Genomic DNA, 24,233 nt, shown 5'->3' on the forward strand with positions numbered 1-24,233 from the left:
GCAAGTACCATCACAAATAATAGTACAACTGCATTCACAATAAATACTACACTTGCTTGTCATTTGTGTGGAATTTAAAGTCCAATAAATGATCTGGGTTGTGAGGTTTACTTCTTCATTTCTCTCCTTTGTTAGTAAACCAGACTTTTATGAGCTGTTTAAACTGTCTCAGACACTGTCAGTGGATGTTATAACTGAAGTTTCCATCCAGGATAAGGATGACGTCAGTTAGGTGGAAGAAGTAAATAGTTCTACCAGTGCTCCATCCTAAACTGTCCTGCTCGAGGTTTCTGTGCTCTGCAGTCTGGGTTGTCGAGGGGAGCCCCTGGCCCGTCGGGGAAACGAAACCAAAAGTGGATGTAAACAGACGCTCGTTTCCGCGGCAGAGCACTCGGTCTCACGAAGACGTCGACCGTTGATGAGGATGAGAATGGCAGCAGGTATCTCCAGAGTGATCCACAGAGCGGTTGCTCTGGTTTCAGCGATCTGCGTCGATCTGTTGTTGTTTTACGCATCGCGGTCGCTCGTGGCGCCGCGCGGCGTCTCCGCGCATCTGCTCCGTCTCTGGGTGTGCGCGTCCGTCCGGTGCGTGGCACTGACCTCCGTGTCCCGCCTCGGCCTCGGAGACATCACGCCGTTGCTGGTTCGTGTCATCGCGGTGCACAGTCTGCTCCCCGCGGTGTTCGACACTGGCGCCACGGTCCTCCTGCGCGCCGAGAGCCAGTGTGGCCGGCGGGCGGACGCGCGCTGCTGCTGGCTGCTGAGCACCGGCGCGTCGCTGGCCGCTGCGCTGTTCTGGGAGACCACCCTCCCGGACAGCGACGAGGCGGCCGCCGGTAAAGAGAAGAAGCAGAAGGCCAGGGTGCTGTTCATGAGGGTGCTCCGTCTGTACAGACCCGACTACCCGCTGCTGCTCGGAGGGGTTGTGTTCCTGTCGCTGGCTGTGATCTGTGAGTGCACAAAGACGGTGGTATAGTGTAGAGTGGGGGCTAGTGTATATGCATATAACTATAGCAGGATAAAACGTTTCTAACTTTGATATGAATGCATTTTTTTCCTAAAATCAGTAGTGATGCTAATTTACATATATATATATATGCTTTTATTTTGAAATGTCTGTCAGTCTATTATATCAACATTAGCCATGTGTGTGAACCCTACACGTGATCCTCTCCATCTCTCTGTATGTGTCTGATGGTGAACGCGTCCTCTCAGGTGAGATGTTCATCCCGTTCTACACTGGGAGAGTCATTGACATCTTGGGAGGTCAGTACCAGCTGAATGAATTCAGATCTGCTCTCCTCTTCATGGGCCTGTTCTCCTTGGGAAGGTATGCAGCAGTGTGTGTGTGTGTGTGTGTGTGTGTTTTCCATCTTGACACCAGCTTGTGTCTGTGTGGCTCAGCATCTCACTGACTCTCTCTCTCTCTCCATGATCGATCAGCTCAGTGAGTGCAGGCATGAGAGGGGGTCTTTTGCTCTGTGCCATCAGTGCCTTCACATGCAGAGTGAAAGTCAAGCTGTTTGGGTCTTTGACCAAACAGGAAATTGGATTCTTCGAGTCCATAAAGACAGGTAAGGCTCTTATAATGTGGCACGCAGTAACGCCGTATGAATGTTTTTTAAGTGCACGTGAGGGATCATAGGATCGAGCAGTGCACGAACAAAGAAAAAACAAGAAGATGGGTAGGACAACGCATATTGGACAGGACAGGTCAAGCTTGACGTAATGCGATAGGACAAGACAAGACAAAAGAAATAAGACAGAAGAGAATGTAACTGGAACAAATACATATTTATATACAAATATTTAATGGGTCCTCTCCAGACACAGGTCCCATCCCTCCACCATGTCCGGTGGAAATAGCATAATATATATATAAATAATTTTGTAGTTTTTTGAGTAATCCTGCCAACAATCAGTCAAACAAACATTGGCAAACCAAAGAAAGCCTTCCTTGGCGAAATGTCAACATGGCAGTTTCTCTGCAGGTGAAATCACACACAGGTTGTCGAAAGACACCACCCTGATGGGAAGAACCGTGTGCCTGAATGTCAACGTGCTGCTGAGGACGTTCATCAAGACGATGGGCATGATCTCCCTGATGATGAATCTTTCGTGGAAGCTCACCTTACTCGTGTTGATGGAGACGCCCATCACCGGCCTCATTCAGAACATCTACGACACACACTACCAGGTAAAAGTGGGTTAATGACGAATGATGGTTAAAGGCCACAACCTGGTTCTCCTCGATTTAAAAGAACGTCACTCAATCAAAGTTGATGCTGTTGTTTGACTCCCTCCACAGAGGCTGTCCCTGGCAATGCAGGCCTCCATGGCTTTGGCAAACGAAGCAGCGAGTGAGGTGGTGTCCAGTATTCGCGTGGTGCGGAGCTTTAACGCAGAAAAACATGAGGCCCGTCGCTATGGTGACCGCTTGAAAGACATTCAAGCTCTCAAGAGCCGGCAGGACACTGTCAGAGCCGTTTACCTGCTCACGCGGAGGGTGAGAGGTTTACAGTGTTGTGTGAAAATTAGTTTTTTTGCAGATGAATATTACCTTTCCTAACTGTGTGTGTGTGTGTGTGTGTGTGTGTGTGTGTGTGTGTCTACAGATGACAGGTTTGGGCATGCAGGTCTTAATGTTGTACTACGGCAGGCTGTTCATCCGCAGCGGACAGATGACCACTGGCAACCTGGTGTCCTTCATCCTCTACCAGTCACACGTTGGAGACAACATCAGGGTATCCCATAATGCTCCGGGGGTTGTTTTCAGTCAGGGGATGGTATTTGCTAGCACCAAAAAAAGCCTTTAAGTTTGTTAACAAGCAGTTTAGTTTGGTGGTCAGGTCTCATTATTATCACAAGAAATCCTAGATCAAATTATGAAAGCAGTAAAATAATAAATTGACCCCATTAGTTTGTTTCACCCACAAACACAGACATGGCTTCTGCTCTAAGGTTCTCCCTAACTTGAAGAAAGCTCTGTATATTCAACCTTTGAGCAGCAAGAAGAGCAGCACCAGATGACCGAAGAAGTCTCACATATCTTGTCCTGCGCTATTCTAAACATATAATTGCTTTCAAAAAATATTTATATTCTACACGCTGCAACCACGACCTTGAGATACTGCTATAAATGAAAGCATGTGTTTTTTAAGTGATCACTTTTTCCATCTTCCAGACGCTCGCCTACATCGTCGGCGACATGCTGAACTCGGTGGGGGCTGCTGGGAAAGTGTTCGAGTACATAGACCGCAAACCTCAGGTGAGCCCTGACGGAAACCTCAAACCCGAACATCTGACGGGGCGCGTCAGCTTCCGCTGCCTGAGCTTCGCCTACCCTGCAAACCCTAACAAACCAGTGCTGCAGGTGAGATGTCAACGACAGGGTTATGGAGGAAAAAAACCTGTGTAAACCACGTACACGTGACAAAGACACATTTTCTACAACCATTGCTGTTTCCTGGATTCAGGATTTTTCTCTGGAGCTGAAGCCGGGTCGGATGACGGCACTGGTGGGTCCGTCTGGAGAGGGGAAAAGCACCTGTGTGAGTCTGCTGGAGCGATTCTACGAGCCCCAGGACGGAGAAATCCTATTGGACGGTGAACCACTAAAATCCTATGACCACCGTTTCCTCCACAAGAAGGTAATCAAGCTTCTGCTTTTAGTTCATTTCTGTGTTTTAATTGTTTCATATGTTCAACTAAAAAGATCAGCATTCAAAAAATGAGGTGCGCTCTGAGATTTGAATTATATATATACTGTATATATGTATATAATTGTGTGAGAAGAATCAGCTGTAATGTTTATTGTGTGAAATTCATTCAGTGGAGCTGATGGAAGCGTGTTTCACAGGTCGCAGTAGTGAACCAGGACCCTTTGCTCTTCTCTGGCTCCATTCGGGACAACATCACCTACGGGCTTGCCGACTGCTCATTGGACGAGATCCAGGAGGCGGCGCGCAAAGCCAACGCCCACGACTTCATCAAGCTGATGGTGAAAGGCTACGATACAGGTGAACTGTTATACCTGCTCCTCAAGCCTCTTCACACCTACCTCACCTGAAAAAATAGATCTGATCACCTTTATAATGTGTCAGAGGTGGGTGAGGGCGGCGGCCAGTTATCCAAGAGCGAGAAGCAGCGGATCGCCATTGCTCGGGCTCTGGTCAGACAGCCACAGGTCCTCATTCTGGACGAAATCACCAGCTCTCTGGACAATGACAGTCAAAATAAGGTACAGTGAGTCACAACTTCTGACACTGAGGCGTCCAATCATGTGCCTTCCATGCCAGACGCGTCTAGGTGAAAACTGAACTATGTTTATTCTCATTAAATATCCATTTTTGAACTCTTCATAATCAGCACGTCAATAATGAAAGGTTAATGAGTGGAGCGCCGAAAGTGCAAAACTGCATGTCTACTGATATTAGGCAACGTCTCGCTTCATAATTATTCATATTGCACCATGTGGACATTTACTAAAGGAGTTGTAAATATGACTGCATTTGACTTTGCGCAGGTTCAGCGGGCCCTGGCCGACGGTCCCGACCAGACCCTGCTGGTGATCGCTCACAAGCTGGAGACCATCGAGAAGGCGGATCAGATCGTATTGATCGGTGGTGGCAAAGTGGAGGAGCGTGGGACTCACCAGGAGCTGATGGACATGAAGGGGAGCTACTACAAGCTGGTGGAGAGGCGCTTTGCCGAGTGAAACTCAGCATGATGTGAAAGTTCTGTATATCGTGAGAGAACTGATGACTGTGATGCACAGTCACACAAGTGTCTGGTAACAAAGTGAAGTTTATGGAAATTGTTATGTAAAAATATGAATTCTCATTCCTTTTCTGTGTTTATTTAAATAAATACGCCTTCACCTTCTGTTGGTAGAATACATCTTATTTATTTTTAGACTTTTCCACTCCATTGCCTTGTATTTGTTTAATATGAATAAATGTTTCACATGACAACACACTATTGTCAGTATCAACTTTCATTTATGGTCAGAGTGGGCAAAGGTCGCTTTATATGTCCCCAATAAAATGTTGATGTACAGCATCAGACAGTTTGGATCATTGTCAGCGGCCTCACATGACTCCTGCCAGGACGTCGTCATTCTTCGTCTGAATGTGTTTGTCGGGATTTTTCTCCCTTTTTTTCGCTTGACACTTATTTGTTAAGTGCTTTTACTGAATGCGTTCACATATTCAAATGACATGAATTAACACGTGATCAGTTTTCTTCCACACAATGGAGTAGAAAAGTTAATCAGATGGTCAGGAAATTGTTTTCAAAATGCCGGGGCTCTGTTGATATTATGGGATGAAAAGAATCTTAGATTTAAAAATATGAGTAAAATGAAATGATTCACGTATATTACTTGACTTGATATGAAGGGATTTATTGTACTGCTCCAGGCCTTTGGCTTTTTCGGATCTATTGTATCTCTGGTTTTCGGCGTCGTGAGGGTGTGTTTCATTGCTTGAGCTCAGCTGGAAAGTCCCCGACAACCAACATTGTTTTTATTGTTTCCCGGTTGCGTGGCTTTTTGGAGAGTTGCCTGGTGATACGTATCATGAACACCAAAGGTACAGTGAAGTCATATTCAGCCCTATGGCAAAACACCGACCTCCTCCGTCGACATCCGGCTCAGTTAAGGCAACAGTTGTCGCCATTTTGTCAAGACTTCGAGTCATCCACAAAATGGTGGTTATAAAGTCAAACAGGTCAGACATTTGTGTCTCCTGAATTTTAATGAATGCAAGGTTTTTTTTAAACAACATGCATGTTACTTTGTTGATCCTCTGGACTACATGGAGGGGTGCATGTCAAAATATGATTGACATATGGTTCAGGCACAGTGACTCGTCCGTAGCCGCGTGCCGCCTGCAGGTTACCGAGGCAGGAGGGCTCAAAGTGGAACGGTAGAGTTGCCAGTGCCACCATCTTAGGTTGAGCCTAAACACAAAATGTCCGACAGCGCGCGCACAAACTGTGGTGCATGAAGACGAATACAAGGTGAGCCAGTGTGTCAGTGGCTGAACCAGTTCTGCATCACACCCCTTCACCACGCTGCCGAGCTGGGAAGTCCCTTCTCTTTTTTTAATTTCACTTTCTCTCTGTGTTGGTTGTTGACAGCCAAACCACAGCCAAGCCCAAGGTCTTGTGACTGAATGAGTTCTGGTTTGGCTTTTAGGTTTGAAGCGTGTGTTGACGTTGTCAGCAGTTGTCACTCAGTTTGATACGATACACTACATTTGTGCTGTGGAGATGCCGAATAAAGCACAACAACAAAAATGACACCAATGTGACTTCAGCTTGTCTCATCTCATTCATTTGACAGATGTATAAAAAGACATGGAATAGACTAGATGAGGGGAAGCATGTTGTGTTATAACGTTATAGTTGTTTCTGAGACTATTTTGGATATATTGTTTTACTTGAGGTCATAGTTACCACACACATCTCCACTGTGCAGCTCACTAACTGAGCCAGGGAGAGTTTCTTTTGAATTGTCTTGTATCCAGGTAAACCCCCAGTGTGATTGTGTCAATCCCCTAACTTCCCCTGGGGAGTGTGACGATTGCAACACTGAATAAAGTGCCAGTTTTCTGAGATTACTTCTGAGCAGTTGAGCAGTTAAGGTTTGGTCTCCCAAGTTTGTGGTAATGGGGGAAAAAAAACTAAGAAAAAACCATCCAATCAAACACACAACACATGATCAGCAGAGGAAAGTCCCAGAACACTGGTCTGATGTCTGATGCAAAATCAGGAAAACAGAAACTGATCCACTGTCGGCTCAAAAGCAACAGAAGCAACAACCCTGATCTTTCATGAAGACGTCAGGCAGTGTAACAGCTCCCCGGCCGGCTGCATTTGGCTTTTTTTTTACCAACAGCAGCCACGTGATTTCCTGGAAGCCGATAGCCTGGCAGGAGCTGGCACGCTGACAAGGAGCTAAACTTCCCCGGCTAATCATGGTTTATTTTTTAATGCATGAGTCACCAGACTTATTGTATAAGAGACTTCGTCGTCTTGGTTATAGACTCTTCAACAGGGACGGAAACAATAATTGGATTTCACTGGATTTCACTGTCACCACCACAACACTGCACCGTCTGATAGAATGGCCGTTTATCAGTCATTCTGAGGTTAAGGTTACACCAGGTCAGCCATGGGGGAGGGGGACATCATTTACTCGAAAGAGCAACAGCGCTCCAAGCGCTCGTCCAGTGCAATTTCACCATCGAACCAGGCAATCATGTGATTTCCCCTAAACGCCTCAGTCTGGTGAACCAGCAACCACAAGGGGGCGGCCACGAGTCTTGGCAAGAGATCTCAGTGAATAGATCTCGAGCGCCCCCAGGTGGTTTAACATGAGAAATTCATAAAACGCATTGAAGGCAGTGACACTTCGTCTCTTGTACTATGGGCAAGTAGCCCATAAAGACAATGTAATACATGTCACTGATATGAAAAATACTTTTGTGCCATTGCCAAAAACAACAAAAGGTTTTAAAACATCTGAACGTATATATTTTATTTCTCCCTGTGTAGCTTTATGGTTGTTAAAATCCTCTTGTTACACACTTGACACATACCACATGTGTTGTACATACACATATGTGTATCTGCTTGTTTCAGCTTGTTGTCGAAAGTATATATAGTACACAATCTCAATCATACGAAGTTTTCTCTGAGGCTTCACCTTTGCACCGTTGTTCACCAATTGTCTTCTGCGTTGAATATAAATTTGGCATTTTGACATGAACGGTATATTTTGAAAATATGGCATCGTCTTTGGGGAGTGCTGTGGATTTGAACAGAGATTGAACAGCATCTGTTTGTGTTGACTGGCCGACTGGCATTTCAAGAGAGCTCAACAGATGAAAGTTTCGAAAGTCCAAAAAAAGAGTTATCGATTGATATGGCATTGATGTGCAGACTTTTAATGCCGCTGGAGTTCACTTTACAGTCGGTGCATGATGGTTTGTACATGCACGTTTAATGTGTAGTCTGCTTTACAGTCTGTTATGTAGCAGTATGTCAGAGGTGCAGTACCTGCTGGTGTGTGCAGGCTGACTTCACTTCAAGACAGTGTTGTAGAATTCAAGCACGAGTCCTGAAAATCAGGATTTGGGACTCAGCTTGGACAAAGCTCCACACTAACATCACTGATGCAGATGAATTGGATTAACTGCACATGTAATATTTTGTCAGAACTCTAAACGTCTTTACATTAAATGGAAACAAACTGCACATGTAATTTACCATGTAATATCAATTGATTTGTCATCCAGTGGCCACCAGATGGCGACATAATATCATATATTTTTGTATCACCTGAAATGTAGTGACCTGAAGTGTCCAGTAGATGGCACATTGAAACAGTAGAGCCTCAATATTAGATTTTCTCATTCAAGCTGCTACTGAAAATGAGAATACATTTTTTTCTTGCTCGATGGTCAGTGCACTGCAACTCATAATCTCTCCCATCTGCGTCGATGCTCTTTCCTCATACTGTTACAAATTAGGAATAATCCCCCCCCACACACACACAAGAGCATCCTTCATTAAATGAAATGTTAATTCCATGACAAAATCTCAGATAATCTTTTTTTTCTCCGGGTAGTATATTTGTCATTGTCTGTTAAATCCTAAATCAACAGCTGTGACAGCAAAGTTGCGGCTCATATTTAGTGTTTAAGATATTCTTTCTAAAAAACTAACACATCTTGATCAAGTTTGTTACTTTTCAAACCCCACAAGACATAAATGTACTGACTGATTTTGGAAGTTGTATGTAAAATATGTCTTTGCAGTGAATGGACTGAAGTGAAGATAAAAAATGTAATAAAGTTAAAAAGGATTTGGGAAAAGGTTTTATCTCTGCTCTGTAGAAGAGACTGCTAAATAAAAGAAAATCCTGTCCAATTCGTGTTATTTTCTTATACTTTGAAATAATTTACTAACACTGCATTTATCTGTTGAGTATCAGGAGATACGTCAAACTGTTTAGTCCAAAATGTTTAGAAGATGAAATCAGTCTCTCCTCTTCAGCACTATCTTGCATTTGCTCTTGCATCCTTCCAGCTGCTAGAATGAACTAAGGATATAAGACACGTTCTACAAGTTACAGCTGTTATAGATAGTAGTATAGTATAATGAAGTGTCCCCTCCTCAGGTTCACACATTTACAACTCATTTTGCCTGACTGCATAACTAAGCAGAAGCTGTTGTCCTAGATTTGGATAGTTTCCCTTCTTGGGACTGTGTGCTCATGAGCTTTGGTTTTCAAATGGATCTCCATCTCTCTGTTGCCTGAGGAGAGGCATCAGTTGAAAATTATATATTTTTTTAATGTGATTCTATTAAAGCAATAAAAAGGATGCCACAAATGGCCTCATGCTGCCGTCACTCAATGGATGAGAGTCACAGAAATACAAAGAGCTGCTGTAAATCAAAAACAGACTTTAATAAAAGAGATCATTTTCATTTGGATTTGTGTGTTTTCTGAAGAGAGAAGAATACTATATTCAGAAAAGTGGGGAAAAAAAACGCAGACATTTCCACAAACCACCTCGAGACAGAGACAAGACTTTGTAAAGCAAACAATAAGACATTAGGATTTAAATAGCCTGGACATGGAGAGATCCACGACATTGTGAGGAATTCTGTGATTCCAAGACTAACACGATTTTATGAACAGAAATAATGTGAGTAGCCATGTTGTCATGCAGTTAGTGGGTGTTTGTGGCATCAAAATGTGCGTGATCTCAATCCACTGCTTTTCAGGAAGAATGTGGCGTTAAGGAGACGACAACCCAACTGAATAGGAAACTTGAATGCACAGTGTTCCTCTGTATCTGAAAACTGTGGCTTGCATCGGTTGCCAAAGGGGCCGTTGTTGCTAGGGAAGGCTTACCAGCCGTAGTGAGGAGAAGTGAATGAACTGATATGCAGAGCTGTACAAACATGACAGCCACACACAAACAATACGTAACACATTACACGCAGGTACATTTGTCATCTTGCAGTGTATTAACGACTTGTGGAAACAGGCAACAGCATGAAAACAGTCTTCGTGTACTGAAACAGTTTTTACTGTAAAACTCTGGCACTAGGCGTCAATACCGAGGCGTTGTGAGCGAGAGAGCTTCCTTGGCAACCATTTCAGGGCTGATTGTTGTCATGTGACGAGCTGACGCAGCCAAGCTCTGAGAAAAACAGAGAGAGGTCAACAGAGAGGGAGTGTTTTGTGTGTGTTTGTTTGTGTGTATGTGTGTACATGTCTTTCTATGGTTGTATGGACATATTTTAGTTTGTAACCCTACGTAGTGAGGACATTGTGGTTGGTCATCACATCTTAAAAAGGCGTTTGCCGTTTTTGAGACATAATTATAATCAGTTTAGAGTTAGGCAATTAGTCGTGATGGTTAATGATGAGGTCAGGGGCTGGGCAATGCATTATGTCAATTAGTGTCCTCACAACCAATGTAAGACTAGTATCTCTGTGTATGTGTGTGTTTGTGTGTGTGAGTGTGTGTGTGTGTGTGTCAGAGAGAGAGAGAGAGAGAGAGAGAGAGAGAGAGAGAGAGAGAGAGAGAGAGAGAGAGCACTGCTGATGAGTCAGAGGAGGCTGATTCTGATGTAATCCACCGACCCCTCCCTCCTACCACTTCCCCTGCCTGCATGGCTTTTCCTGCAAATCCAGGTCAGAGCCTGGTTCCCCACAAAAATATGGCAACATAACAAAACATAAGGTTCATTTTTTTTATCTGATTAGTGAAGAGCAATGTCCGCTTCACCCACAATTATTTTTTGGTTTCTATGCAAATAGCATTGATCATCGACCCTTTAGGAACAATGACAGTCCTTATTCAGCCTTTTATTTTACTCATTTTTCCATATGATCAACAGTGATGACAGAAATAAAAGTTATATGCTTTAACAACCAAAGGCATCACACCGTACAAAGCATCAAAGAGTTTATGGATTATTTAATGATGAAAAGTAAAGTATTTCAAAGTTTAGTTGGAAAGACAGAACATTGCACATTCTCCCTTTGGTTTTAATTCAGGCCCTGGGAACATCAACGCTGTCGGTTTTATAGGCACAGCAATTCAGAAATGCACCCAGGGGCTTCAAATTTATATTCAAAAAAAGTGCAATTTCGTTTTTAACCACTATGCTATGGAAAGGAAACATGGTCTCAGAATAACTTGGCTCATAATCATACTTTTTGTATTTGAGTTATGTTATCTTTGTGAGGGAGAGATGGAATATAGACACCATACTGTATATGAAGGAACACAGCTCTGATCCAGTTTACATGGGTTTGATAAAAACACATTCCTCACACAAGCAAGGACAGTTCAATTTGAAGAAATCAAAAAATTACTGAAAAAGCAATGCGGCTTTTTGTTTTAGGCTCGTAACAGACGTGCTAATGTGTCTCCTAATCCCAGATACTGAAACCAAAGATGTTGTGCAGTAACAGAACACGCAGTGGAAATGTGTGTCTGTTGTTTCAGAATCAAAGTCTCACTCTCAAATAAAAAAACAAAAATGACACACATCCTCCAGTCACAACATTAAAACAGGAAAGTGGTATTAATGTAGTGGAAAATCAATGTTGGTTTATTTATATATATATATATATATATATATATATATATATATATATATATATATATATATATATATATATATATATATGAAAAAAGTGCTCTATAAATGATTTTTTAAAATTATTATTATTATTATTATTATTGTATAGATAGATAGATAGATTTATTAATTCATTTGGAAACCAGCACTTGTCATATTCATGTGCAGCTTCTTTCCACTAGGAAGAAAAACCCTCAGCCGAAACTGTTCTTGGATCAGCCTCCAGCACTTTTCATCTTTAAATCAGTACGTCTTCATGAAAGGGACGCATGCGCAGTCCTTGCGTTGGAAAACTAGACAGAGATCGACAGCAATCGTCATCTGGAGAAAGTCGACGTTCGTAACACTTTTTCAAAGACATACTGCGAAGCACGAGCCGTGAAGGAATATTTCGATCGATTACGGATTATTACAGCAGAGGATCGCTTGGAAACCTCTCAGTCGATAATACTAAAAATCGTCTCTGTCACGTGATCGAGCCTGACCAATCGGGGGCGAGCTGAAGGAAGCGGATGGTATGCTCTTTGTTCGGATATTTTTCCAACTTTATCGCCAAATCTGAGCTTTAAAATCGGTACAAATGACAACGCGTGGATGCGGAGGGGACGTGTTCACGAGAAAGGATACGCCGTGGATATGTTTGGCTGCTTATTCTTTTTTTAATTCTGCGTAATGCCACGTGTTCAAGTTTGATGAACAGTGCGCTTGGGCGTATGTCGTCACATGACTCCCCTCCCCCACCCGGCGCAGGGCATGGGGGAAGAAGGCGGACATGTTGGAGGGAAATGTGTTGGTTAAAGAGTATCGAGGTGGAAGACAAGAAGATTATTTGAAGAGAGGTTTCGCTTTATTTTGGAATTTACCAGTCGGCATTTTGTTTATTTTAAAGTCAAGGTTTTTCCTACCATACTTTGAAAAATATATGAATTTCTTTTTATTTTGGATAATGTAACATTTAAAAAAAACAACAGCCTATTTTGTACTTGTATGGGCTTCACTTGTAAAAACTTAGGTTAACGTATTATTTAATACTGTGAAAAACTGCTACTTATTTTGCTTATTTGAGTGACATTGCAGGGAATTTGTAACCTTGGTGTGGGGGATGGGTGCATGTGGTTAGGTAACCCTTTTGTGTGGTTGTTGAATTCATTGTTTCAGTAGTTTTTACAGACGATCATTTTTGCATAGGTCTTATTAATTTGGAAATGCTACGGTTTTTGAATAGTTTGGGTTAAATCCATCTTGCAAAGGCTCAAAGGTCAGATATAATATTTATATCTTCAAACCCTTACAAGATTATTAATCTTGGTGGCGTCCTCCAGCTTTAGTGAGTATGATTAGTGCTGTTGGTTTGGCAAAAGCAACCTCAAGTTTGTTCAAATGTGGTTTGTGATCAGTGAAGGAAACTGCTGTGTCATTCAGTGGGTAGCTGGTCCTCGTGACCCCGTTAGGCTTGGCCTTTTTGTTGTTGGTTGAAGGAAATGGCGGCTACTGCCTCACTGTTGTACAACCAGTTGAAGTTGTGAGCTTTATCCTTGTAGAACTTGTTTGTGAGCCCTGGAGGCCTCGTTTGACGTGGATTCGTGTTCTGATGCTCTGCCCTTTTTCAGCAGCAGATAAGGTTGCGTATTTAGGTTGTTCGTATGCGAAATACCATTATTATGAATATCTAATGTAAAATGTAACTTATTTCAACTAATTCGATCTTAATACTTGTTTTCACTGTACTTAAAGATGGCGGCGGCAGCGCGCCTCTTCCCTGAGAGAGGGAAATGCGGATATTCTGGTGAGCAGACAGTTCGTGGGGAGAGGCTCCTGAGGGCTGCGCGTGATCCGCTCGAAGAACCAATCGGAATCTTAGTATTTGCGCTGGAAGCCCGCGTTAGAACCGTGTCGACCAATCGCTGCCGCCGTTTTGCACACGTTGACGTAATGTAGTATGATGAAGCGGAGGGTGGCCTCGCTGTCCTTCCATTTTGTACAGGATCAAACCAGGAGCCAATCACAGGCCCTGTTCCTGTAGTCCGGGATAGACTGAGCCAATAGCATTGCGCCGTTTTCTTGATGGACAGTTAAATCTTACGAATAGGTTGGCCCGAAAGACCGTCAGTGGAACAACCGCATGCAGGGGTGTGGCGACTTTGACGGACGCCGTGGACAGCTAATGGGAGCGCAGGGGGCGTGAACATTCTGAGGCAGTCTATCCAATAGGGCAAATGGTTGGTCTATAAAAGCACGGGTGTAGTCGCATCGTCGCCATTTCAACGAAGCTGACTTGAAGGCGGTCGCCGTGGCGGGGAACGGAGAGAACTGACGAACAGAGACGGATCCTGGTTTGAGTCTAGCTATAAACACAATCCGGATCCATCCTGATGGATATGGCTGTTAACCCGCTCCTTGACAGGTATCTACCGGTAAAATTGGCTCTCAGCTTTCGATCAGAGGGAATATTAAAATATTTCTCAGGATTTTTTTTTTTACCAAGTATTGCCGCTGGCAGCCTGTGTTCGCTGTATTTCGAGCGGAAGAGAAATGGACACTGAATGAGCTACAGGAGGAAACTGGTCTCGGGATTAGACGCGTAAATAGCGGAATTCAAATGCGTTTGTGGTTTGTAACAAGCTGCGACTGTTGATCGCTCGGTGCCGGCGCCATCTTCCGAGCGCCTGTGCCGTTGGCTGCTCTCTCCCGCTGCCTGGCAGTTGGTGCTAGCAGTGCTAGCGTTAGCTTCACAGATTGGAGCCTTCCTGTGTGCGGCAGTGGCTCGCCCGCTCTCTGCGACTCGAACGCGGCGTGCGTTGTTTACATAGTCGCCGTGTGTAATCGGTAGGATCTGATTCGATCTGCCCGACACTAATGTGTTTCACCGGTAGTGTTGTTTCAGTAGCGCCGTCGTGCATTGGCGGATTACAATACACTCACGTGAGCGAGATTATAGCACCGTGTAACCGGGGGACGTTCGCGGTCGTGCCGGTAGTCCTGCTTGTTTCGCCGGTTTGTTGTCATAGCCATGTGACGTTCACGGGTCGTTGTGAACACCGGTGAAACGCCAGTGCGGTGCAGCGCCGGGTCTGACGTTGTCCGTTGCACCATCGGTGTGTTATTCTCCCGTCACCCGTGAGTTGTCTGTCCACGAGCAGAACGGCCAGTGTGCAAGTGTTGTGGCTCTTTGCGGGTTGTCAGTGTGTGGTGGGTGTTTTCAGTCGGTTGCCTGGTAACAGCCCTCAATGTCACTCAAGCCGTACAAGCTTTAATTGCGCCAAAGGTTGTTTATATTTACAGCTTACAGGATTCAGACCACTACGCCACCATATATCGTTTTGTTTGAGCCATAATTCATTTTTAAACTTTTTGTTACTTCAGCTTCCTAGCGTCCTACAGCTAAGACCAAAAAAGTTGTTATTGTTTTTTAGTGGTGTTAATGTTGTGTACATGATACTTTACCCCCGTTTTTTAATAATAAAGTTCACTAACTGACAAATGTGTTTCCAAAAGTTGTATCATTCAAAACTGCTTGCTTTACCATAAACAATACCAATAGACTGTATATTTATTTAACAAACTTATGAAAACTGTGCAGTTCACTGCACATGCAACATGTACCATTGGGCTTGGTAAGTGCAAATCAGGTACAGGTAGAAGATATTTTGCTATTCACAGCATGATGTAGTTGCATCAGCTGCTTCAAGGTCACTTCAGAAAAAGACATGTCCGGTAGCACGAGGGCACGCGGCCTTGACACTTCACACAACAGAAAGTAGCACCGGTGTATTTTGAAAATGTAAAATGTTTTTGTCCAGTGGATGACCCTTAAAAACCCTGCAGCCCCTGGAACAAGTAGGTCACCAGAGACGTGGTCAGCTTGTTTCATTTAACCGACCTCAAATAACAGCAGTACTTACCTGACCTGGTGGAATGTGACTGTCCAGTTGGCTGATTGCAGCTCTTGTGTCGGGGGAAGGTCGGTGTGTTGTTGTGTGTTTACACCTGTGAACATGATGAAACGCACATGGAGGCACCGACAGAGTAATACTAAATGGCATTCTTGGTGATTTTTAACGGTAAGTCAGGTAAATAAAGTATTTTTCGTAGGTTTTAAAGTTTTGGCCAGTTAGCTCTACTATTTAGACGACCACGTCCCAGGTTACAGAGCAGTGAAGAAATCTGTTAGGAAATTTCTAACTGAGCAAGTTGCAGTGGACAATAAGTGATACTGATAATGTGACATATTACAGCTCATCAGCACGACAGAGCGGCTGGTAGTAAGTGTCTGGGCGCATCGTGGGCATTTCTGCTGGAAAACTCAATGGTCCTGTCATTACTGTAACATGGCAGCTGAAACTCCGCCCATGATCCTTTGGGAGACCAGTTTTTTTTTCTCTCCAGGGAAACGGGGGCGGAGTTTCTGCCTGTGTAATCGTTGAGATAAGAGAGGAGGAAGTGGTGGTCATGCCTGTTCTCCTAAGACTGGGAGTGTTGATTTGGCAGCAGAATGTGTATGCCTGTTGAGTAATGTAAAGAATGTGACTTATGGGTTCCTTGTGAAGGGGATTTGCACCGTACTGTATGATTGTGAGTGTGCAGGATTAATTCAGCCAGTGGATGTCATCAAGGGAACACTGTATTAGGAACACTGCATTAGGAAAACAATGAGGTAGATTGTTTTTTTTTAAATATAAATCCAGGTATTGGGGATCTACCAACACGGGGGAATGTTTGGTTTACAGATCTTTGGTCTGGATATTTTTTATTTACAGATTAAAAAAAATTAAGATAAAACATAATTTGTGGACATCAGGACTACAGTTGAGCATCACTTTGGTAGAAGTTGGAATAGATAAAAGTAATTGCAAAAATTACACAAATTGTTGTCATTTTTTTTGTATATATGAAAGTTCTTTAAGAGGAAGTTACATGCTTATTCTTCTGGTAGTTACATGAATATTCTTCTGCTTCAATTCCACCTGTAAGTGTAGGCAATGTATCTGTGCTCCATTTAACAGACTGGATACATAAGAAATGGTTGGTTGTCAAGTCAACAATTTGATGAGTTTCCTGATGTGCGGCACATACATAGTTCGGCATAGGAGACTAGTGAATATCTACATTTTCTGAAAACATGTTGATTTTTGGATTCACTCTAACAACGTAGATAAGCCGCTCATTGGTTTTTCACCTGTGCTCCCTACAGCTCCCTTATTGGGGTTGATGTTGGCTTCATGGGAGTCACAGCGATGGACCAGGGTTCTGGCGCCGCTGGAAAACGCATCCGAAAACCCTCACTGCTCTACGAGGGCTTTGAGAGTCCTGGGATGCCCCCCATCAGTCAGATGACCGCGTTGGGACCCCCGCAGCCCCCGGTGAAAGACCCCAACCGACAGGGCAAGATGACCAACCAACTCCAGTTCCTACAGAAAGTCCTGCTCAAGTCTTTGTGGCGGCATCACTTTGCCTGGCCCTTCCATGAACCTGTAGACGCAGCCAAGCTCAGCCTGCCCGTGAGTGTGAATGTTAAGAAAGTGGGACGTTATTCGGCTTCTGTCTAGAGGAGGGAAAATATCTCACCCCTTTCCAAAAAAGGAAATGCCTTAGTGTCAAAAATGGCGTCTCACTGCCCTGGCTTAGAGAGGGAGTGTGTTTTCACGTCAAGGGTCGTGTTGAAATATGAAAATAATAATTTTGTTGCTGGCACTGTTAAAATAAAGAAGTTCTAAAGACCTCTCCCTCAGAGCATCACTGTTATGGGACATTATCACTTGGATCTATTGTAGCTCCTTCCCCTACTATGAACACATTTACTGGGAGTCTATTAAAGGATAACAAAAGCTCGTCCCACCACAACAGTAATCATTTTAGATGTGTCTTTCTTGACCTGAACTTGTCTCTGTCTTCCTCCAGGACTATCATAAGATCATCAAAAATCCCATGGACATGGGCACCATTAAGAGGAGGTTGGAGAATAACTACTACCGCAGTGCCACCGAGTGCATGCAGGACTTCAACACCATGTTTACCAACTGCTACATTTATAACAAGGTGTGTGTGTGTGTGTGTGTGTGTGTGTGTGTGTGTGTGTGTGTGTGTGTGTGTGTGTGTGTGTGTGTGTGTGTGTGTGTGTGTGTGTGTGTGTGTGTGTGTGTGTGTGTGTGTGTGTGTGTGTGTGTGTGTGTGTGTGTGTGTGTGGGTGGGTGGGTGGGTGGGTGGGTGGGTGGGTGGGTGGAATGATCTGATGATCTGAAATGAAAGAAGGCCCTCAGAAGGAAAACGTTGAAATAGTGCAGCCGTGATTATATAATGAACAGAGAACAGAAAACATTTTTTGTATAAAAGTGAACTTTTCTGCTTAAATCTCAGTCTTTCTACTGTAGTAAAACTGTTGGGAATGTCCTCCTCCGCAGCCCACAGATGATATCGTACTCATGGCCCAATCCCTGGAGAAGGCATTCTTGCAGAAAGTGGCTCAGATGCCCCAGGACGAGTTGGAGATGCCTCCACCAACTCCACGGAGCAAACCAGTCAAACCTGGCAGAAAAGGCAAAGGTAATGCGGCTCAGCACTGGCTGCAAAGCAAGTTAAAATGCTCGGAACACACGTACAAGCACAAATCAGTTGACTGAATGTTTATTTATTCTGAATCTTCCTCCTGCCTCTCCCAGTGTCTGGAGGAGTGACCACCGCTCATCAGGTCCCGGCTGTCTCCCAGTCAGCGTACTCGCCTCCCACCCCAGAAACACCAGACTCCATCCTCTCCACCCCTCCACAGACACTCATGAGCAAGAGCTTGCCCCCTGTGCTTCCAATTGAACAAAGCATCCCCACCATTACAAGTCTGCCTCCCACACAGCCCACTGCTAAGGTAACGGTCAACTTTTGACTTTTACGTTTGTGTAGAAACAAATTTGACTGTATTTTTTCGTGGGGGGGGGCAATGAAATTGAAGCCCACAGACTCAGAACCCATCTTTGATCCACCCTCTCCTCTTCCATCACAGAAAAAAGGTGTGAAGAGGAAAGCGGACACAACCACCCCGACAACCGTTGCCATGCCGATCATGAGCACAATGGGCGTCAGCGGCATCAGCCTGGGAATGGGCGATGGGCACAACTCGCCGCTCACCCTGACTTCTCTTGGGGTGGACCATAACTCGGGCCTGGGGATGAACCAAGGCCTCAGCATGAGCCAGGGGATGGGTTTGGGATTAGGGATGGGCATGGGCATGGGCATGGGTATGGGAATGGGTATGGGTCGTGGGACGGTGATGATGGGTACCAAAGCAGCAGGGAACAGCAGGAGAGGAGCGAGCGGACGGCCCATCAAGCCTCCCAAGAAGGACTTACCAGATTCCATCTTGCCGACGCCGGTGCGCCGCAGCAAGCTGAGCCCTCAGCTGCGCTACTGCAATGGTGTCCTGAAGGAGCTGCTTTCTAAGAAGCATGCGGCGTACGCCTGGCCGTTCTACAAGCCCGTCGACGCCTCGACACTGGGTCTTCACGACTACCACGACATCATTAAGCAGCCCATGGACCTCAGCAGCATCAAGGTACTTAGGGAAAACAAAACATATACAAGACATCCCTGTGTCGTCGCCGTCATGTAGCCTCTCTGCGGTACATTGAAAATCACAGGCTTTGCATAAAGTAGTTTTAAATATTTCAAAGTTGGATGGAAAGTGTGAACAGTTAATATTTATTTAAGCACATGTGCCATGTGCTTAAATAAACAGACAATGGGGCAAATGCCTTTTGCTTTGTTTGTCTGAAATCCAGAATTAGGCTAATATCTCTTCTCTCCTCTTGACTTTAGCGAAAGATGGACGGCAGAGAGTATCGTGACGCTCAGCAGTTCTCCGCCGACGTTAGACTGATGTTCTCCAACTGCTACAAGTACAACCCCCCCGATCACGACGTGGTGGCCATGGCCAGGAAACTCCAGGTAGCGTACAGATGTCGCTGCCTCAAATGCTCCGTGTTCTGGGTTTTTGCAAACTGGTCCACTCACTTTCCACTTTCTCCCAATTTTAAGGACGTCTTTGAGTTCTGCTTTGCCAAGATGCCAGATGAGGCTCCGGCACCGCCTAGCTCCTCATCTTCCTCGTCTTCGTCTTCCTCCTCATCAGAGAGCGAGCTCAGCAGTGAGAGTGAGGAGAGCGAGAGCAGCCCCAGCTCTGACTCAGAGGAGGAGAGGGCGAACCGGCTGGCGGAGCTGCAAGAACAGGTTTGTACTGAAGATGTTCAAATGACATTGAAATTTGTTTATAATTTTGCTGTATCCTTTCCTGGTTATTCCTTTATGACACATCTGTCCGTCTCTCCTCAGCTGAAAGCTGTGCACGAGCAGCTCACTGCGCTCTCCCAGGGCCCCATCGTCAAGCCCAAGAAAAAGAAGGAGAAGAAGGACAAGAAGAAGAAGAAGAAGGTAGAAAAGGAGAAGCATCGGCGGGTAGAGGAGGAGCCGCCGCCACCACCCCCCGTCAAGCCGGTCAAGGCCCCCAAAATCACCAAGACTCCAAAGGCAAAGACCAACCGAGCGGTGGCCTGTCCCGTCATACCCGTAAAGAAGGCCCCGAGCAAGAAGAACAACAAGAGCAAGTGAGTGCTGACACCTAGTTGACACTGTTGTAACTTAATGTATACGGTGCAAGCTCTATTTCTGTGTTCTATGTGGAAGATGCCCCACGTTGTGGCTCAGAGTAGACAATTACTCCGTCATCCGTTAACCCTCTCCCGACTTCCCCTCAGAGCCAAAAAGAGCGGCATGATGTTCAGCATGCCCCCGCCGGTCCACGATCCCATTGTGAGTCACTTCGACTCCGACGAGGAGGAGGAGACGGCGCCCATGTCGTACGACGAGAAGCGCCAGCTCAGCCTGGACATCAACAAGCTGCCCGGTGAGAAGCTTGGCCGTGTGGTCTACATCATCCAGTCCCGCGAGCCCTCGCTCCGCGACACCAACCCAGAGGAGATCGAGATCGACTTTGAGACACTGAAGCCGTCGACGCTGCGAGAGCTGGAGAGATACGTCATGACGTGTCTGAGGAAGAAACCACGGAAGCCGTATGGTTCGTAGATTATTGTTTTTGTCCAAAATTGTGATTTAAACACAAAGGTATCTGTGTTCAGTGTGAAACGTCTGTGATTCTGCAGCCTCGTCTTATTGTAATCGGTGCTCGTCTGTTTGCATGTAGCAAGTAAAACGAACAGTGCTGGCAAGTCCCGGGAAGAACTCGCTCTGGAGAAGCAGCTGGAGCTGGAAAGGAGGCTGATGGACGTCAGCGGTCAGCTCAACTCTGGGAAGAAGCCCACGAAGACCAAGCGTAAGTTTCACACGTCTAAGTCTAAAAATCTTGAATCTTATGAAAAGTGAAGATTAGGTCATACATTTAAAAACGTAAGTGCAGCATCTGTTTTCCTGGTCTAAAGTAGTTCTTGACTGTGTGTTTGTTTTCTCCAGCAGAGAAACCGGCCACCGACACACACATCCAGCCGTCGCGTCTCAGCGCCAGCAGCTCGTCCTCGGACTCCTCCTCTTCATCCTCTTCCTCCTCATCCTCGGACACAAGCGAATCAGACTCTGGCTGAGAAGCGGGTGGGGTTCCCAAGTGGAAAAAGGGGTCACGCCAAGGACCCCTTGACCTTTCACTTCCCAGCAAGTGGACTGAGCTGTTGTAGAGCTACTGACGGAATCGGACGAGAGCGGCGAGTGTCCCGACTCAGCGAAGCGTCAAACGTAGGAAGGACGGGACGCTCGGCTCATTCATCCGGTCCTGGACATGAAAACTTTGAGGCGGATGAATGGATGGATCGCTTCTCTGGAGAAACGGCCTTGTTGGGCGGAGCGAGGGATGCTCAGTCTCCTTCGAATAAAAGGGGAAGAGCAGCGCATGTGTGGGAGGGATAAAAGGGTGCTAGAGCCAGAATGGGGTCTTATTTCTGGAGATCATTTCCCTTCTTCCCGTGCTCCCTGTCCTCATGCTGTATAGATGCGGTGTACAGTTATATAAATATCTATTTTTCTTTTATAAAGAAGCATTTTATGGAGCTAATTTATTCCCTAATTCTTGGGAACGATGTTCTTGCGTGGGCGAAGTTGTGGTTTGCTTAGGTTTTTTTTTTGAGTGACATAGGGGGGAAGTGTGTGTGTGTGTGTGTGTGTGTGTGTGTGTGTGTGTGTGTGTGTGTGTGTGTGTGTGTGTGTGTGTGTGTGTGTGTGTGTGTGTGTGTGTGTGTGTGTGTGTGTGTGTGTGTGTGTGTGTGTGTGTGTGTGTGTGTGTGTGTGTGTGTGTGTGTGTGTGTGTGTGTGTGTGTGTGTCAGTCAGTCATGGGTGTGAGATCCGGCACAACGAGTGCAGCCTTGTGAAGTCCCTCGTAGTTTTGACGCAGGCGTTGAAAATCGTACTGCACGCAGACGCACCTTGGTTCAGTAGGAAACAGAATGCATGCAACACAGGAGCCGACTCAACACCTGAGTGCTTCCTCCCCTGCATCCTCGTGTCCTCATGTACTTGTTCCAAAAGGGTTCGGCCACTGTACAGAAATGTGACATAACTTACTCGTCAGTTTTTATGTAGATATTTCTGTTCTCATGTCGGCTGTCTCTCTCTCTCTCTCTCTCTTTTTTTCCCCATCATCCCGTTCAATTTCAGTTTTTCTGTAAATGTGTTGCTTTTTTCTTCTTCTGTGACCAATCTGCTAATAAATTGTGAGGACGCGTCTCGTCCACTCACCTTGTGCCCAAATTAACATCCTGGTCCTTTTTTTGATTTCCTTTGGTGTTGGACTCTGTCGAAGTTCAGAATTCAAAGTCACGAGAAAAAGGGTTTTATTACTGTTTCTTGGGGGGGGGGGGGGGGTTTGCGTTCTATCTTTTATTCAAGCAGGTGAAACGTTCTGGCTCATTTCTCACCAATGTAAAACTGACTTGTCTTCAAAACGATTTGGCCTTTTAGATCTTTTTGGGGCAACTGAGGGTTTCATTTTATGAGTTTTGTTAAGAGTCTTAAAGTTTTATTTGTGTGATTTAAAAACATTAGTAAAAAAGGTTGTGGAAGTTTTCCTTCTGCAGCCTCGTTGGTAGGTTAACAACATTTTAAAAGAAAAACATGAAAGTGTTTATTAATCCTGGGATCGAGTAGAAAAAAGAAAAAGTTGGTTTTATGGTGTGAGTAATATTGATGCACGGTTTGTTTGGTGGTACTACTAAAAAAGGTGATTTTTAGGTAAGGTGTGTATCAGCTTTGTTTTCTTTTGAATCGTCTATGGCTTGAATTTGGACTTTTGTCTGTTTGAAACTGATTATTTATTTAGGAGTAAAGTGAATGGATGCCCCCCCCCCATGAACTTAACATAATCAAAAGCTTTTAATATGCACGGATGAACTGTCGGGATTGTAGAAGTGAACATATTTTACAGTCTCAATCATTTGAGCATGTTTTTTTTCACCTTCAGTAACTTGGTTCAGAGTTTATTTTTATTTTTTCTTCCAGTTGCTGTTCCAAGACAAAATACTCCAGTTGTCAGTCTTACTTCTCTGCAGTTTGTCAGAAACCTTAATGCCTGTATTTGACTCCCGTCATTTCATCTGAACATCTGTACATAAATAAACTGAGACGTTCATCTTTCCATGACTGTGGAGACATTTTATTTACAGGTTATGTGATTTTAGGTCATATTCTCACTAGTGCAAGTGCTGCTCACCTTCCATAAAATACCACTGCAAGAAAACACTGAAAAAAAGATGAAACAAGGTTACTAAGCAACGGGATCAGATCTTGGCAACGAGCCAATCAAACATCAGCTTTCCTCCTGTGGCTAGATATAAAAGAAAAATACAGGAGGTTAACACAAATTTCTACTCCATGTTATTTGAGATAGTATTAAAATGTATTCTGTATATAGTGTAAACATGTTTTTCCTTAGTTCTTTATGAAAGTTTACTGTGAGTTCTGTACGAGACAAAAATGATAAATTTCACTACGTATAATTATTACATTATACAAAAGCTTTGCTTTAGCTTTATCGTCGCAAACATTTACTTTTGTCATTGTCTCAGTCTGCCATTTTAGATCGACTAGTTGAAACAACTAGTTCAGTTCACAAACTTGCGAACCTGCCTCATTAAAATCGGCAAGTATTTTTCCTTTGCTTTGAATTATTAGTTAGTTCATTTCGATCCTGAACCATAATGTGCCATTCACGGGATGACAATCGTTTTATTTTGAGAGTAAAAACCGGAAGTAGCTGTTACTTGATCGTATACTCTCCGTTCGCGTTATCGTTGGCCGCAATGAATCCTGGGATAGTTGAGCGGGGCTTGAAGGGCGCGCTCGTGGGCCGCGTTTGAAGGAGCAGACGATTTGGGACAGCCGAGTCGCGGTGCTGTGACGCAACCGGTCTGCAAATGTACCTTCCGAAGGCCGCGGCCCCTGAAGACATGAACTTATCTTTTTTGGTTTTATTTTCTACCATACTGTATCTATGGTGGTCAGTGTTGTGCCCTCTAGTGGCCACAAGGAGCAACTACATCCCTATTGTAGCGCTAGATACTTTGCATAAAAAGAATTC

The 24,233-nt window shown here is 44.6% G+C and overlaps 2 protein-coding genes across 4 annotated transcripts; both read left to right on the forward strand.

Moving 5' to 3' along the window:
* Window positions 1-258: 258 nt before the first annotated feature.
* On the forward strand, window positions 259-4,975 carry tap2a (transporter associated with antigen processing, subunit type a). The gene is made up of 11 exons (XM_035621254.2): window positions 259-950; window positions 1,216-1,330; window positions 1,444-1,574; window positions 1,992-2,197; window positions 2,309-2,506; window positions 2,616-2,744; window positions 3,185-3,373; window positions 3,477-3,650; window positions 3,860-4,019; window positions 4,104-4,240; window positions 4,526-4,975. The coding sequence occupies exons 1-11, from the start codon at window positions 419-421 to the stop codon at window positions 4,715-4,717; spliced, it is 2,163 nt and encodes a 720-aa protein (XP_035477147.2). The 5' UTR covers window positions 259-418; the 3' UTR covers window positions 4,718-4,975.
* A 6,963-nt stretch (window positions 4,976-11,938) lies between these two features.
* brd2a (bromodomain containing 2a) lies at window positions 11,939-23,291 on the forward strand. 3 transcript variants are annotated; one of them, XM_047330350.1, is made up of 12 exons: window positions 11,939-12,188; window positions 16,865-17,171; window positions 17,572-17,709; window positions 18,072-18,213; window positions 18,330-18,529; window positions 18,665-19,213; window positions 19,477-19,605; window positions 19,696-19,887; window positions 19,990-20,261; window positions 20,412-20,731; window positions 20,858-20,986; window positions 21,124-23,291. In XM_047330350.1, the coding sequence occupies exons 2-12, from the start codon at window positions 16,893-16,895 to the stop codon at window positions 21,249-21,251; spliced, it is 2,478 nt and encodes an 825-aa protein (XP_047186306.1). In that variant the 5' UTR covers window positions 11,939-12,188; window positions 16,865-16,892; the 3' UTR covers window positions 21,252-23,291. The 3 variants fall into 3 exon arrangements, with proteins under 3 accessions (XP_047186306.1, XP_035477116.1, XP_047186305.1); XM_035621223.2 differs by lacking the exon at window positions 11,939-12,188 and adding an exon at window positions 12,195-14,077; XM_047330349.1 differs by lacking the exon at window positions 11,939-12,188 and adding an exon at window positions 12,195-14,077 and having other exon boundaries at window positions 21,127-23,291.
* The last annotated feature ends 942 nt before the right edge of the window (window positions 23,292-24,233 follow it).

Source organism: Scophthalmus maximus, chromosome 22 (assembly GCF_022379125.1).
Source record: "Scophthalmus maximus strain ysfricsl-2021 chromosome 22, ASM2237912v1, whole genome shotgun sequence".
Lineage (NCBI taxonomy): Eukaryota > Metazoa > Chordata > Actinopteri > Pleuronectiformes > Scophthalmidae > Scophthalmus > Scophthalmus maximus.